This window comes from Salvelinus fontinalis, chromosome 20, assembly GCF_029448725.1.
Source record: "Salvelinus fontinalis isolate EN_2023a chromosome 20, ASM2944872v1, whole genome shotgun sequence".
Lineage (NCBI taxonomy): Eukaryota > Metazoa > Chordata > Actinopteri > Salmoniformes > Salmonidae > Salvelinus > Salvelinus fontinalis.
In genome coordinates, this window is record NC_074684.1 from 7,821,167 (window position 1) to 7,837,833 (window position 16,667).

Sequence of the window (16,667 nt, forward strand, 5' to 3'; positions counted from 1 at the left end):
ACAATAACCATTTGCTTAAAACTATGTTTTCCTGCGTTTGTATTTTGAAATATTGAGATATACCTGGCTGGGCCTCTCTACTACTTAACAATCATGTATTTAGTATTTCCCGTGCGTATTTGTCGCGCGTGCTGTCTTTCCTTCCGACTGTAGGCAATGCGATTTAAAACAAATCACAACTTTTTTTTTTGAAAGAAGCTAATTATCCTCTGTGGCCAAATCATGCTTTAGTAGCCAACTTTAAATAATGTAATGTATTTGTGTAGACAGGAGTAGGCTAATTAGGCTATATACTGTAGATTGGCTGCTACCTAGCTCCTGTTTTTCCAACATTAAACAGAGGGAACTCTCCAAAGACTGGGTCTTGTGAGAGCTGGCTTTCTATATGAGTAACTTTCACATCAGATGAGGAACTAGCAGCAATCACATGTGTACGGGTTCCAATCTCAGGTATGAACTGGTGCCTGCTTTCCAAGCACTGCAGAGCACAATAGTCTCCTAAGTCTGGGTCCTATGAGAGCTGACATTCTGTGTGAGTAAGTTCGCCAGTATGAGAGAGAGTACTAGCAATCTGAGGGCCCACCCAGGGGTACAGACCAGTCCCTTATATGCCCACCACTCCACTGCTCCAAAGTGTCTCTGCTGTTCGGAACGCCACCCCCCCGTACCCCACCTCTCAGTCTCATCCCTTCCCCATTCTCCCCTGGTGGGTTGTGTGCTAGCAGAGTGTGCAGAGAAAGAAGGGAGCAAGATAACGACAAATAGAAAGGGAGAGATAGAGAAAGAGAGGGATAACGACAGCGAGATAGATTGAGAGAGGGAGGGAGAGTTCTCTGGTGTCTCATTATGGTGGGAAATGTGAGGGTCCAGATCCAAGAGCATTGATGAAGGACTTTGTGGAGGAGGCTTCTGAGAACCAACAAAGACGGCTTTAGTTTCACTGGCGGAAAGCATTTGCATAGCTTAGAAGCCAAAGCGTCTGAACCAAGCCTCATGAAAAGAAACCCCAGGAATCACAGGGACTTCAATGGCAACGCAAGAGAGGGAAAGAAGAGGTGGGCACTTTGCTTCTATTGCCTCTGTGGAGCAATGGAGAGACATGATCAGGAGCATCTCAGAGCTCCCAATGCAGTTGTCTGTCAGAGACTGTGATGCAAACTAAAGGTGTTGTCTCCAGATGAAGATACTACTTTCACTTTAACTCACAGCTACAGTTTCATCATATCATACGAAGACATGGTCCTCAAAACATGAAGAAAACAAGACTTGTTCCTCTCCCTTATTTCATGTTATCATTTAGACAAGTGGTCACCAACCAGTCGATCTCGTCAGACATTCCTAGTCGATCACCAAACATTTCTGTAGAAAAGCCAACGTCTTGTGCTGTTGGCAGTAGGTGCACTTGATTCTGAAGCCCTCACACCGGGTAGGCAAAGTGTTCCCATTTTGAACCATTTCATTTGTCGGAAGGGACAAACTCCGCCTACCCGGTGGACCAGGAGAGGTGTGGCTAAATCAATTACGCTTACTGTGCTGGCCAATCAGCTCAAATCACTGTTCCTACAGCTTCCACGACGGAAACACCGTACACCTGGCGACAGTGTCAGCGTGCACTGCACCCGACCCGCCACAGGAGTCACTAGAGAGAGATGAGACATGGACATCCCGGCCGGCCAAACCCTCCCCTAACCCGGACGATGCTGGGCCAATTGTGCGCCGCCTCATGGGTCTCCCAGTTGCGGCTGGATGCAACACAGGATCAAACCCGGGTCTGTAGTGATGCCTCAAACACTACAACGTAGTTCCTTAAACCGCTGCGCCACTCGGGAGGCTATTCAACACTTTTACAAATCATAAAACGTGCTTCTCCCTACTTTCACTCGAGTTGCAGCTGCAATGAATGAGTAGCCAAGTGTATCGATAGGCCTGCATTTTTATTATTATTAGTAGCATCGTATTTTAATATCGAGGAATATTTAACTTTCTCTGGTCATAACAAGACTAATTTGTGCATGAGGCGGAAATAATGCGACGCAACTCGCGTTTCACCATTAGGTGGAAGACAGTGTCCCCTCTCTGGTCAGTCTCACTGGAGGAAAGGAGCTGGGCTGGTAAAAGGTGGACCCTCTGCTAATCTCTCCCTCCCTCCACTCAGACTGACCATCAGTCCAGTAAAATATAAAGCAAATTATTAGCAAATAATTTCAATTTATGCTCAGCTGTGCCTTGCACATGATACAACTGGCTGTCAGCCAGCCAACATTATAAACTGGGTGGTTTGAGCCCTGCAAACCGTAGTTTATTAGCACCATTTCATTTTCAACATTATCAAATCACCTATGATTAGTCTAATACAGTGACAACTAAAAGTTTTGTCCAATCGATGTAAGCTCTTTGTCATGTTTCTGTCCATGGCACTGATTTTGTGTGTGTGCGCGTGTGTGTGTGTGTGTGTGTGTCAGTAGAGAAAAAAATACTGACAACCTACTTGTAGAGAAACGCCAATGCCGTCCTCCTCTCTTTCATGTTGCCCGAAACAATCTATGACTGTGTCATACAGAACACACTTTTAGTTTTTGTTGTTCTAGGCTAGCTGGCTAAATTGCTTGCTTGATAGCCTAAGTTCCTTTTATGGGCAACGATTTGCCAGCTAGTTAAAATTGGCCTAGCTACATATTGAACTTCCATCCTCTCAGACCATTGACACAATGTAAAAATTTATGGTTTGATCAGAACTGCCGTTATAATCATTGGCCAGTACGGAAAATTAAGTAAAACCATAAAGTCCAAATTCCTAGCTCCACCCATGGCTAATATAGGAAAAGGCTAGCTAGTGTCGTGTCTTTGGCTATGCCGGATTAAGTGATATGACATGCTATTCTATAAAATAATGTCTCTGTAATTAATATTACCTGATTAAGCTAATCATGTAGATAATTAACTAGAAAGTCGGGGTACCATGAAAGAATGTTTATAGAGCTGTTATCTTCTGAATAAGCTCTTAAAGACCTGGTAATCTTTCACATCAATAGCAGTCAATATTTAATCGTCACCTTGTGAACTCTTATTCACTCCAGAAGTGATACCTCCTAGCCGTCACCTTCTCATCTTTAAGTTGTAAATTCTTGGTTTTCTTCACGAACTCTGGCTAACAAGTTGAATCAGCAATACAAAATTTGGTTTAATTATTTATTTACTAAATACCTTAATAAAACACACAGAATGGATCATACATTGATTACAAATTATGTCATAAAGAAAACGTCCCTGGTGGACGGAACAGATACGACGGCTGGTTACACAAAGAGAGGGGGTTGGGTTTGAGTGAAAAAGCGGGAAGACTGAGTAACAAAGGGAGAAGCTATGCTATCGTAAATACAGAATCTTATGCATTCTAATTAACCGCCCATTTGAAAAAGGAGAATGCAATAAATATTTACTCTGAGCTGCGCTTCGGTAGATTGGTCGTCGATGGAAGGTCGGTTTGTCCTTTATGGATCTCTGGTCCTCTGAATAATGTCTAGTGGTGAACTGGAACGTGATAGAATGGATACTCTGTCCGTCCTCTCCTAGCCCACGTTTAGCGACTGCTGCTAACTCAACGGCTAGGAGGGATCACTTCTGGAGTGAATAAGAGTTCAAAGATCATACCAAGTTGCCATACTTTTAAGCTCATGCTATATTCTGGCTGGTATAGTCAAAATTCATCCTTCCGGGGTGTAGGTTGTCACCTTCACATTGAAATTCCAAGCTAATTTCGTTAGGTTCTCTAAGCTTGGCTTAGTGGTCTTTGTCCTTTTGGAACAGCTTCTTATCTGTGCCCTTTTAAACGTAAGACTGTCGCCCTAACGTCCTAGGAACAGAAAGGTACTCCTACGGCTGTCGTAAGAACGGGACCAAGGCGCAGCGGATGTTGAGTTCCACATATTTAATTCAAAGAGAAACTTAAACAAAACAAAATATATCAATAAACGAACAACTAAACGTGATTATGTGGTGCACATGCACAAACACAAAACAATATCCCACAAACACAGGTGGGAAAAATAGCTACTTAAATATGATCCCCAATTATAGACAACGATTACCAGCTGCCTCTAATTGGGAATCATACAAAACACCAACATAGAATATATAACCTAGAACACAAGATAGAAATTATAAACTAGAACACCCCCTAGTCACGCCCTGACCTACTACACCATAGAAAAACAAGGGCTCTCTATGGTCAGGGAGTGACAGGTACATTTCCGTCAAGGGCTTTATATAGGAGGGGAGAGAAGGGCGTGTTTTGTAGTTTATAACCAATGTCTCTTCACATGGGCGGGGCCACTGAGTGAGCAGAGCTTTAACCTTATGAAAACCCAATTCTCTCATTTGGAAGCTAAAATTACATTTAATCTTTTCACAAATAGTTTCATATTTAAACATTTAAATTGCACAACAATTTCATGTGAATCTGTGTAGACTTTCCAAGATACAGTTTATGTCATCCTATCATTAGTAAGAATGTCTCAGACGCCAACTGATCTGGCATCATATTCAATAAGTACCAATGCATATTTTCAACTGGTTGGATTACCGAAATATGGTTCCTTTCCCCCCACCTTTTGATGTTCCCAGACTCTATATGTTTAACAAAGGCCTTTCAAGAGTCCTTCTGTAGGGTCAAGAGAGAGGAAAGGGAGAAAGGTATTTATGGGGGTCATAAACTTCCCCCACTCAGGCCAACATCATGACACTAGCTAGCAGTGGTGGAAAAGTACTCAATTGTCATACTTGAGTAAAAGTAGTAATTTTCTGTTAAGGTGACTCGTAAAAGTAAAAGTAAAAGTCACACAGAAAAATGTTACTTGAGTAAAAGTCTAAAAGTATTTGGTTTTAAATATCCTTAAGTGTCAAAAGTAAATGTAATTACAAAAATATACTTAAGTATCAAAAGTAAAGGTACATTTCAAATTGCTTATATTAAGTAAACCAGATAGCACAATTTTCTTAACGTAAAATGTTTACGGATAGCGAGGGTCACACTAACACCCAGACTTAATTTGTGACTCACCACCTGGATTCGGTCTTATGCAGCAAAATTTGAAATTGTGTTTTTTACGTTATATAAAAGTAGAGACTCAGAAAACAAAATGGTATATACTACAATGCATTTGAGGAACAATGGGAAAGTAATTCTGCTTTGAAAGTTGATCAACTTGCAAACTCACTTTGAGAAAATTGCCTTTGAATGTCTTGCTATCTAGTGAAGAGCTCTTCTTTGTCTAAACCCATTCAGCATCATTCACACCCTCACCCTAAGCTTTAGCCCCACCCATCTCGTTTCACTCTCGAAGAGCACACTTGACGCTCTGGCCGATGATTTGTTTACCTCTGGATGACATGAAAACAGCCTAACCAGCTCTGCTGGCAACAATTGCATTACACTTTTTTTGCAGACGTTTACCGGCCATATTCAATGGGTGTTGTACACACGTCACGTAACGTTAGCGAACGAGCCAGCCAGCCAACGTTAACTAGTTAAATGATGAACAGTGCCAATAATGCCACAGTGCTGGGAGCTAACCAACCATGTCCAATGTTAGCTAGCTAACATTAGGCTCTAACTAGAACAGCACACAGCTCTGGGAAATGATTAACGTCAGCTAGGGAGCCAGCCAGCTAACGTTAGCTAGCTAGCAGTACACTTTAGCTTAAAAAATATAGCTTTCTATCTAGGTAAACAATGTACCTAGCTAGGAAAACAAAGTGTAAGTTCACACACGTCACATAACGTTAGCTAATGAGCCAGCCAGCTAAAGTTAGCTAGTCAAACAACAATGAACAGTGCCAACAATGCTAGGGTGCTCTAACGAGAACAGCAAATGGCTCTAGGAAACGAATAATAACATCAGCTAGGGAGCCAGCCAGCTAACGTTAGCTTGAAAGGAAACCACTTTCTGTCAAAATGAGAAAACGTGTAATATCTGAAAATGTAACGTTAGCTAGCTAACGCTAGACTATCTTACCTGTATACATCATCGTACATGGACGCGTCTCCCTGTCAGGAATGCCATGCCACGGTTGCCCTTAGTTTGAAGATGTAATCCGGAGACAGGTGTTTCCTCCATCTCTTTAGCTATCATACTCTAATTCCACTGATTTCAAAACTTGATCCTCCAGAAAGTCGAGCCACACTTATGTAGCTTCACTACACAATAAATGTTTTTAAAAGCCGTGTTCGACATGATTACCAACACAGACTGACGAGCTTCTATGGCAGACCAATCCAAACTCCTCTCTCGGCATGTCCAGCCCACTCATTTTCTCAGGCAATCATGGCTAGTGGGAAGGTTGATAACTTTTTCTGTGGCTTAACCAACAAGGCTCGTAATTTAACAATTGTATTTGTATTTATAGATGGCATTCACGTTTGTTATTAAGACACATGAAAGTTCACATGTTCAAGAAGGCATTTCTGCCAAAAAACACATTTTGATTTAAAAAAAAAAAATGAAGTTCAAATGGCTCTCCTGTTAAGTTGTGACTTGCGACATACGCCTAATTTCCTGAATCTGGTCACATTTATAAACGATGCATTTGTGTTTAGTGAGTCCACCAGATCAGAGGCAATAGGGATGATCAGGGATGTTCTCTTGAAAAGTGTGTGAATTGGACCATTTTCCTGTCCTGCTAAGCATTCAAAATCTAACGAGTACTTTTGGGTGTCAGGGAAAGTATTTTTACTTAAGTACTTTACACCACTGCTAACTAGCCACCTGGGGACAACACCACAACCAGGTGCAACAACTCAAGTTTTTTCTGTTAATGACATTTGGCTTTTAAATGTGATTGGTGTGAAGCCATATCCAAACTGCCTTCCTTTGACCTTTTTTTTGGGGCACTAGGCTCATTCACAGTTGAGCTCACTCAGTTTAGCTCCAAGCTGATTGGCTATTTTTATTTATATTTAACCTTTATTTAACTAGGGTTTTTTTTCATTCATTTTTTGGGGAAGCATGGCTTACCTTGGCATCCATGAATACACACCAGTGGTGGTATATTGGCCATATACCAAACCTCCTCGGGCCTTATTGCTTAAATATACTCTAATGGTCAAAGGTTTTATAACACCTACTCATTCAAGGGTTTTTATTTATTTTTTATATTTTCTACATTGCAGAATAATAGTGAAGACATCAAAACTATGAAATAACACATATGGAATCATGTAGTAACCAAAAAAGTGTTAAACAAATCAAAATATATTTTAGATTTGAGATACTTCAAATAGCCTCCCTTTGCCTTGACGACAGCTTTGCACACTCTTGGCATTCTCTCAACCGGTAGTGTACTGCATACACATAAATAATTGGTAAATAAATCCCAGTGATGGCTTAAAATGTTTAAGGTGGTGTGGAGAATATGTCATATGTATGCTTTAAAATTGTTGTTCGTATTATTTATGGAGATATGGTTGTGTGACTCCTGTCTAATATGGCCGTATGGAGCTGGTTGGAGGCCATATTGGAATGGTCACCAGGGGGGTAATATAAATCAAACATTTTTAAAGTTAGGAGCACCAGATATGATTTACGAGCACAAGAAAATACAGTTGTTTTATTGATTGAGTTACTGCCTATATTGGGTCTATATGAATCCTAGAATTCTAGCACATTTTGTGCCCTAGAAACTAATATGTAACATTGTAAAGACATTAGTTTATTATAAAAGGCCTAATGTTGATAGGAATACCTGTCATGTGAAATTTAAGGTTTCTACATTGTGTAAAAGCACTATTTTCCTATTGAGGCAAATTGTACACTGTCTCTTAAAAAATGCCAGGTTTGTGATAAAGACATGCAAGAGTTCCGTCATTCATTCTTTGCTAAGATCATTGATCTATTGAAGAAGCTATCTCTTTTCCTTTCCTTCCTTGCCCCCAAATGTTTGGATAAACTGGTGAAGCTACCAGGTTGTTAGCTAATGTGGTAACATGACCAAACAAAGTGTAAATAAATGGTTAACAGCGCAAGAGTAGTTTTAGAACAGGCCTACAACATGGTTTATCAATGTAGAATGCAGTACCTGCGATCCGCTATAGGAAGATAAAAATGCTGCTCTGGTTATATGGGTCAGATCTTTTGACGTGGTTGGGCTAGAAGCAAGACGTTTTCTCTGAAGTTATGGTGCAAAGGCTGCACTCACTTTTTTTCTCTATAGGGCATTCTGAAAGAACGGCACAGTGAAGACGTATCATTACAGCAATTATTATCTGGGAGATTTTATTCCTAGGTGCACATTGCTCCCAAAATAACGGAATCAACTTGATCGCACTTTCGAGCCCTGGTGATGGCGCAAACGCTAAATACACTTATAAGGACTTGTGTGTGAAATGTGGTGCCTCTATCACAAAATCCACGATTCCCCTCAAATTTGACGCTGGTTTAATAAGAATGAAACTGACAGGGGGGGGGGGGGGGGGGGGCAGATGTTACAGCAGTATTACTTGTAGTGTAGTGTCTTTTTAGACCTCTGTGGCCTGCAGCTTTGAAGCTCTGACCGGCCTTCATCAGCCCTCAATAATGATTCTGGCAGAGTCATTTAATCATCTCAGACTGCTACAAGATCATATCGACCCCGAAACAGAGTCGGACTGACATCTACAATGGCAACAGAATACTACAGTGAATAGAATGATGTGTACAGTATTATCTAAACAAGCGTCATGTCCATGTGTTGCACCATGCATTTTGTTAAACTGGTACAGAATGTGAATATATGTGATGGAACAGAGAAATATTATATATTAATACAAACATAGAAATTGGTAACAAGTCAAGATGTCTTGTATCATCTTAGATAATCATCCTACTCATTGTTGGTCATTCCTCACTAGTGTCCGTTTAGCATCATTATGATGTATTATGATGCCATGCATGGTTCCCGTATACTTCCTATTCCCAAACAATGGAATGTTGCATATTGTCATTTTGCATCTATCAAATATAAATGTTGACTTTGAACCCTGGAAAAAACCCTCCCATTTCAACCCATTTCTCTGGAGCCATCCCCATTCTGTATGTACTGTATATTGTATACTGCTTTGAACATGTCCAGCGTATTTTGGCAGAGGCTCCTTCCGACATAATCAAGCATGATCTACACTATACTGTATGCTCACATCACATGAAGTCTTTGCCACAAGCTACTGCTCTGATGCGGTCACGCAGGGCATGAACACGTACATGTTGTCTTATTATAAGCTTAAGGGGGAGGGCACGTACATGTTGTCTTATTATAAGCTTAAGGGGGAGGGGGGATAGGGGGTTAAGAGCCTTTAGTGGTCTTAGTCCTTTTGGATCTTCCTAAAAAGCCACCAAGAATATTTTGTCTCTCTCACTCTCTCTTTCTCACACTTTCTCTCACTGTCTCTTGAAGGCATGTGATATCTCATTACCCAATGGGGGATGTCAATATAAATGAGCCTTAAAGTCTGCCCCTACACATAGAAAGCCAGTGAACCACAAGCCCTAGCAGACAGATGTGTAGAAAGCCCTGGGAAGACGGACGGACAGAGGGACGGGGGGAGATCTGGTTGGTCAACACCCCTTTTCTCCCCCCCTTTCCTTTCTCTGAAAGAGACAAGACCACAAACAATTTCATCTGTTCCTCTCTCTCTTTCAACCGAGGGCTGCTGTTCAGTGCTGACGCCAATTTGCAGGCCTGTAGTTTTACGCAGGAAGTCTCCCTATGTATGCGTTTGATTAATTCTGATGGTAAGAAAGAGATCGCTTGTGTATCTCTGGGATTAGGTAATTGGCCTTATGGCATATTGACAGTGTTATACCTTGAATAGTGAATAGGCCTTTCTACTGTAATATTAGGGCGTTACGAATTCACATCGATATCGCAATATTGACATGTGTAATATCCATTTCGCAAGAGATTCCTATCGCATGCAATATTTTGAAATGAGTCAGCCGCATGTGACGTTTTTATAGTTTACTCAGTTTTTTGTCTCCTCTTTCGGCTGCTTCACACACACACACACGCACGCACGCACGCACGCACGCACGCACGCACACACACACACACACACACACACACACACACACACACACACACACACACACACACACACACACACACACACACACACACACACACACACACACACACACACACACACACACACACACACACACACACACACACACACACACACACACACACACACACACACTAAGCCCCGCCCCCTCACTCAAGCGGCGCAGTTCCTCCACCTCGCTGTTAGATCCACTTTAAACTCCTTACACTCGTGGGAATTGGCCTATATGGATAGGCTAAATTTCAATGTTTCTTACAAAAGAAATATGGAAAGCATATGCATTACTATGGTAGCAATTTAAAGGGAACAGTTTGAAGATGATGGGAAAATGATTAGACTCAAACTGAGGACATAACAGCTCACCTGACAAGACTGAATCGAAACATTACACGGTTGATTTTTATGTGCATTTTACATGAACTGTACTTTTTGTGACGTTTGTTGATAACCAAATCTGAAAATACTCTGGATACATTCAGTAACATGATAAGAACATTTGTGGAACACTTGGGGTAGGTGCAACATAAGACCAAAAAAATGACAAGGGTTTGAAAGAAAGGTTTAACTGTTGGACTCACACCTCTCCAAAGTGTACACAGTTCCTACGTCATTACAATGCAATTTTTTGACTCTAAGAAGAGTCTTCAACTATAAGGTGTTTTTTTTATTAGCTCTCCTAGATTTGCTGTTGAGGAACTAGAGCGAGCACACTTGTAGTAGTTTTGGTTGGAATACAGCCCTACATCCCTGCCTTCACATAATTAACGTTGTTGTTTAAGCAATCCAAAAAATGCTATTTTAGAAAAGTAAGCATCATTTGAAAGCTTGTTCTATTGCCAACAGTACCGGCTAAATTATTGAATACGATTTTACAGTGTAAGGTTTTCACGAGGCAATTCATATTTTAAAAATACATAGATTCCTTTGTAATTTACAGCATTTCCCTCAATTCAAACAACAAAACATTTGCATAACTTGCCCAATAAGCGGGAGGGATGGGGGCAACTTCTTGTCACGCACAGTGCTCAAGTTTGGAACGGCTGCCAGTCAAAACCCATACAGAGCTGTGAAGCTCTGACGTCATGTATAGCATGTTACTGGACATCCACTGCATTCCAATTGAGGCACTTATCAGTGTCCAAATCTGCCATTTTCAACCTGTATACGGGTATGAATGTAAAGAACTACGTTTGCATGCTGTTCTGTTAGGTCAAATACAGTCAACATATTGTTCCAAACATTAGGTAAAATGCAGTCAACAGATTGTTCCAAACATTGGGTTAAATGCAGTCAACAGATTGTTCCCAACATTAGGTCAAATGCAGTCAACAGATTGTTCCCAACATTGGGTTAAATGCAGTCAACAGATTGTTCCCAACATTGGGTTAAATGCAGTCAACAGATTGTTCCAAGCATTAGGTAAAATGCAGTCAACAGATTGTTCCCAACATTAGGTCAAATGCAGTCAACAGATTGTTCCAAACATTGGGTTAAATGCAGTCAACAGATTGTTCCCAACATTGGGTTAAATGCAGTCAACAGATTGTTCCAAGCATTAGGTAAAATGCAGTCAACAGATTGTTCCAAACATTGGGTTAAATGCAGTCAACAGATTGTTCCCAACATTGGGTTAAATGCAGTCAACAGATTGTTCCAAGCATTAGGTAAAATGCAGTCAAGAGATTGTTCTGAACAATAATGATGTTGCTTTCCACTTAGCTTTTTTTTTTTTTTTTTTTTTATCCCCTTTTCTCCCCAATTTTCGTGGTATCCAATCGCTAGTAATTACTATCTTGTCTCATCGCTACAACTCCCGTACGGGCTCGGGAGAGACGAAGGTCGAAAGCCATGCGTCCTCCGAGGCACAACCCAACCAAGCCGCACTGCTTCTTTAACACAGCGCGCCTCCAACCCGGAAGCCAGCCGCACCAATGTGTCGGAGGAAAACCGTGCACCTGGCCCCCTTGGTTAGCGCGCACTGCGCCCAGCCCGCCACAGGAGTCGCTGGAGCGCGATGAGACAAGGAAATCCCTATCGGCCAAACCCTCCCTAACCCGGACGACGCTAGCCCAATTGTGCGTCGCCCCACGGACCTCCCGGTCGCGGCCGGCTGCGACAGAGCCTGGGGGCGAACCCAGAGACTCTGGTGGCGCAGTTAGCACTGCGATGCAGTGCCCTAGACCACTGCACCACCCGGGAGGCCCACTTTGCTTTTTAATGTATCATTCTATTTATATGATTCAAACAGTTCACCCAAGTGTTTTGATCTATATTGCAAGTCAAATCGCAATATTTAGTAAAAAAAATATCTAAATTATACTGAACAAAAATCTAAGCGCAACATGTGAAGTGTTGGTCCCATATTTCATGAGCTGAATTTTGTTTTTGCAGAAATTGTCCATTTGCACAAAAGCTTTTTCTCTAAAATGTTGTGCACACATTTTTTACTTCCCTGTTAGTGAGCATTTCTCCTCTGCCAAGATAATCCATCCACCTGACATGTGTGGCATATCAAGAAGCTGATTAAACAGCATGATCATTACACAAGTGCACCTTGTGCTGGGGACAATAAAAGGCCACTCTAGAATGTGCAGTTTTGTCACACAACACAATGCCACAGATGTCAATTTTTGGGGAGGGAATGAGTAATTGGCATGCTGACTACAGGAATGTCCACCAGAGCTGTTGCCAGAAAATGGATTGTTCATTTCTCTACCATAAGCCACCTCCAACGTCATTTTAGAGAATTTGGCAGTACATCCAACTGGCCTCACAACCGCAGACCACGTTTTTCCATGCCAGCCCAGGACCTCCACATCAGGCTTCTTCACCTGCGGGATCATTTGAGACCAGCCACTCGGACAGCTGATGAAACTGTGGGTTTGCACAACCAAATAATTTCTGCACAAACTGTCAGAAACCGTCTCAGAGAAGCTCATCTGTTTGCTCCTCATCTTCACCAGGGTCTTATTAACCTGACTGCAGTTCGGCGTCGTAACCGATTTCAGTGGGCAAATGCACCGCTATTGAAGATGAGTGGGACAACATTCCACAGGCCACAATCAACAGGTCACACCAGATACTGACTGGTTTTCTGATCCACGACCCTACTTTTCTTTTTAAAGTTATCTGTATTCCCAGTCTTGTGAAATCAAAAGATTAAGGTCTAATGCATTTATTTCAATTGACTGATTTCCTTATATGAACTGTAACTGTAAAATTGTTGCATGTTAAGTTCATTTTTGGTTCAGTGTCGATTTGTTGCCCATATCGTGCAGCCCTATGTAATATCTGGTTAAAACGCATGTGCAAATGTGACAAGAAAAGAAGCCAATATGCCCAACCCTGGCAGTGTGTGGGATACTGCCATACATTCCATAGCGGAGCGCAAGAGAATCGTATGTACAAGCATAAAGCATCTCACTAAATACATATGTGAACAACTGAATCATTTTGTGTTGCTGTGACTGTGAACAAAGCCCACTGAAGTGGTCCTTATTGCATGCTTAGTACAACGTCATAACCCTCTATCAGCAGGTGTGTCCTGCTTCCATTCCAGTTAGCAAACCTCTCAATCCACCTTCTAGCACTATAGGCATTGGATGAAACAAAATCTATGGAATGGTACCAAAATATGGGTAATATGCCAGCTTGGCACTGCATCGCCATGATATTATTATACCATCACCCGTTTCTACTTGACCCCCTATAGTCTGCAGCTTCCTCATTGGTCAACAGCAGTAGAAGTAGTACAAAGCACTAGTAGCATTGACCATGTGATCAGTGGCATATCACAGTTTCACGGGACACCCTCCCAAGGTGATATTCAACACATTATGCCACGAGGCCTTGCAGGGGCTGCTTGGTAATGTCATGTATTACATCCCCATCAGCAGTCTCTATTGAACCCCTCAGTTTGACCGACCCTCATTGGCTCTGGATAATGCCACTAGTACATAGCATGCCTGCTTGGTAGTAAAGCATCACCACCAGCATCGGCAGTCTTAAACCCAGGATCTGACCGGAGCTTTCTCTCTGGTCTACAATCTTCTCTCAGGTCATTGCCACTAGTAGCAGCAGCTGTAGGTCAGTGCTGTCTGTCCCCATGTATCCAGATCAGAGGTGAGGTGGCTCCACTGGCTCCTGTGATTCACATTATTACCGCAGAGCAGTGAGAGCCCCACTGCTTTCAACACACATGCTTATTCAGCCAAGGCAGCATCAGTCAGTGCCACTGTTTGCACACTCCTGTCCAACTGGGCAAAAGCTGGTTGAATCAACTTGTTTCCACATCATTTCAACCAGAAAACTCTGTTTGAATCAACATGGAAACGGATTGGATTTCCAAAAATGTATCTATGTAAGGGAATTTCGTTTCTTTTTCACCCAACTTTTAACCTAAATCTTATGACAGTGAAATATTTTGTTGATTTCATGTTAGTTGACAACTCAAACAAATGTAGATAAAAACTAGAAGTTGCACTGATGTCTGTGTGTGTGTGTGTGTGTGTGTGTGTGTGTGTGTGTGTGTGTGTGTGTGTGTGTGTGTGTGTGTGTGTGTGTGTGTGTGTGTGTGTGTGTGTGTGTGTGTGTGTGTGTGTGTGTGTGTGTGTGAGAGAGAGAGAAGGAGAGATAGATAGACCCTCTCTGCTCATACATTATTTGAATACCATTGATGTTGGTGAATACCAAAAGTTTATACATAACAGTACTCGCTCACTGATGACTGTTAGGAGACGCTTAACCCAATAATGTGACGGTCACATTGTCTGAATCTAGAAACGTAAAACATTATACTTAATAGGTTAAGATACATAGACGGCCCTCAATATGCACCCACATCGACTCTAACAACGGAGGGACATACTCGACTGTGAATGATAATCAATATTTAAACGAATAATTTGTGAAGGATTTGATCGGAATTAGACAGTTTGTGATATATTCTCTGTTCAATAACCTGGCGCGGGTCACTCACCAGTCTATAAAATGTAATTCAACACCCCGTGCAACATCAGTACTATATGATTCTATGGAGAAAGCATCGGAGGGTATGTGTATATAGGCTATGTTGCCAGGTAGATAGTACGGTTGCAATTATTTTACAAGGTCATGATCACGTTTGTTGCAACCCGTGGGAGGGATAAGGCACACTTACCGTACACTCCTTGGCAACGGATGCTCTCCAGAGACAGCGTCAGGAGCCCCAAAACAGAAATTATTAGGTCCATCCTTTACGTTAATCTCAACATTTCCAGCTCTCAAAGGCGAGAAGTCCTTTCCGGGGCGAGGAAGGAGGTTGGCGAGGCGGAACTCGCGTGCATAGATAGATCACCGAACACCGCTGCCGCTCCAATCCGGGTGCTGATTAATTTATGTTCTGAATGCGTTACGCCTTGAATTTATGAACACAGAAGGCAAAAAGGCGCGTTTTCACCTCAGTACACTGTCAAAATAAATCAAGGGCTGACGAATTCACTTGAAAAAGCGGTGTTGTGCTCGTATAGTGAGCCAATGGATGTCTTGGCGGTTCTGTAGAAAATAGAGCCAGGAAAGAGAGACAGAGTAGAGCAGAATAGTACGCCCTAGCCTACAGTCAGTCAGTGATGACAGTGGACGAACTAGGCTGTTTCAGGTAGGTGGGACCCAAGACTGATGTAGACTATATTCGGTCCTGTCCGTCACGTTAGTGCTGATCTTCTGGGCTCCTCACTGAGTGGTCACACTGATGCTCCTGGCTGCGGAATGGTTGAGAAGATAACCAGGGACATGGTTCCTCAGCGGTTCCAGCGGTTGTCATGTCTTTATCTGTGTCTGTTTAGATAGAATCAATGAACTGCCATTTGAAAAGCGCTACCATTTAAATCACAACTATATTCTCTGCAATTTGCTGCTCGGGAAAAAAAACGGTTGCCTGCTGCTACAAGCAGGTGAGTTCTAGAACGGCGATTATCAGCACAGCGCTACATCAGCACTGCATCTCGACGCCGTGCGCGAGTCATCTCCGGTGGGGATGTTGATGTAGAGGAGGGTGAGTCCGGTTTAGGGAGAGGGAGGGGGAAGAGAGCAGTGCGTGCACCAGATTGCCGGTATGATTCCGGTGTAGAATAAAATGAGAAGCTTCTCGTCGTTTTTCTTCCCACTTTATAGGATAACGGTATTTTACCGGCTGGATTGGCGGATATGGGGGGAGTTGAGCATCAGTCACGCTGCGCAATACGTGCTGCGCTGATTCGGAGACGGAGCGGCACTGCAACCGGTCTCTCGCTACGTCAAGGAGTGCGTGACTTCCAGCCTTCATCTGTATGGAAGTCTACGCGCAGCGTCAGGCGAGACGTGTGGGTGAGTGCAGCTGCTGGATTGAGAGATAGAAAGAGAAAGAGAGAGATTTATTGGAATTCTGTAGAGATAACGGATCACCGCAATCAACAGCAAACACCTCGAGATGCCCGGTCATATTCCGACTTATCTATTCACTTCTCTATAGACAAGGCGCTTTCGTTGATTGTTATTGTCTTCAGTTGATTGGCCGTAGGCTACAACAGGGTTACTGATGTAACTCTTAGAGTCT

At 42.4% G+C, this 16,667-nt stretch overlaps 1 protein-coding gene across 5 annotated transcripts in view; it reads right to left on the minus strand.

Moving 5' to 3' along the window:
* LOC129817225 (MAM domain-containing glycosylphosphatidylinositol anchor protein 2-like) overlaps nucleotides 1–16,459 on the minus strand; it is a 341,866-nt gene extending 325,407 nt beyond the window's left edge. For 3 of the 5 annotated variants that reach the window (XM_055872257.1, XM_055872256.1, XM_055872255.1), the window contains exon 1: nucleotides 15,255–16,459. In XM_055872257.1, the coding sequence (XP_055728232.1) occupies nucleotides 15,255–15,327 (73 nt within the window). In that variant the 5' untranslated portion in view covers nucleotides 15,328–16,459. The remainder of the gene's footprint in view (nucleotides 1–15,254) is intronic. The other 2 variants (XM_055872258.1, XM_055872259.1) reach the window with 2 other exon arrangements.
* Between the last annotated feature and the right edge of the window lie 208 nt (nucleotides 16,460–16,667).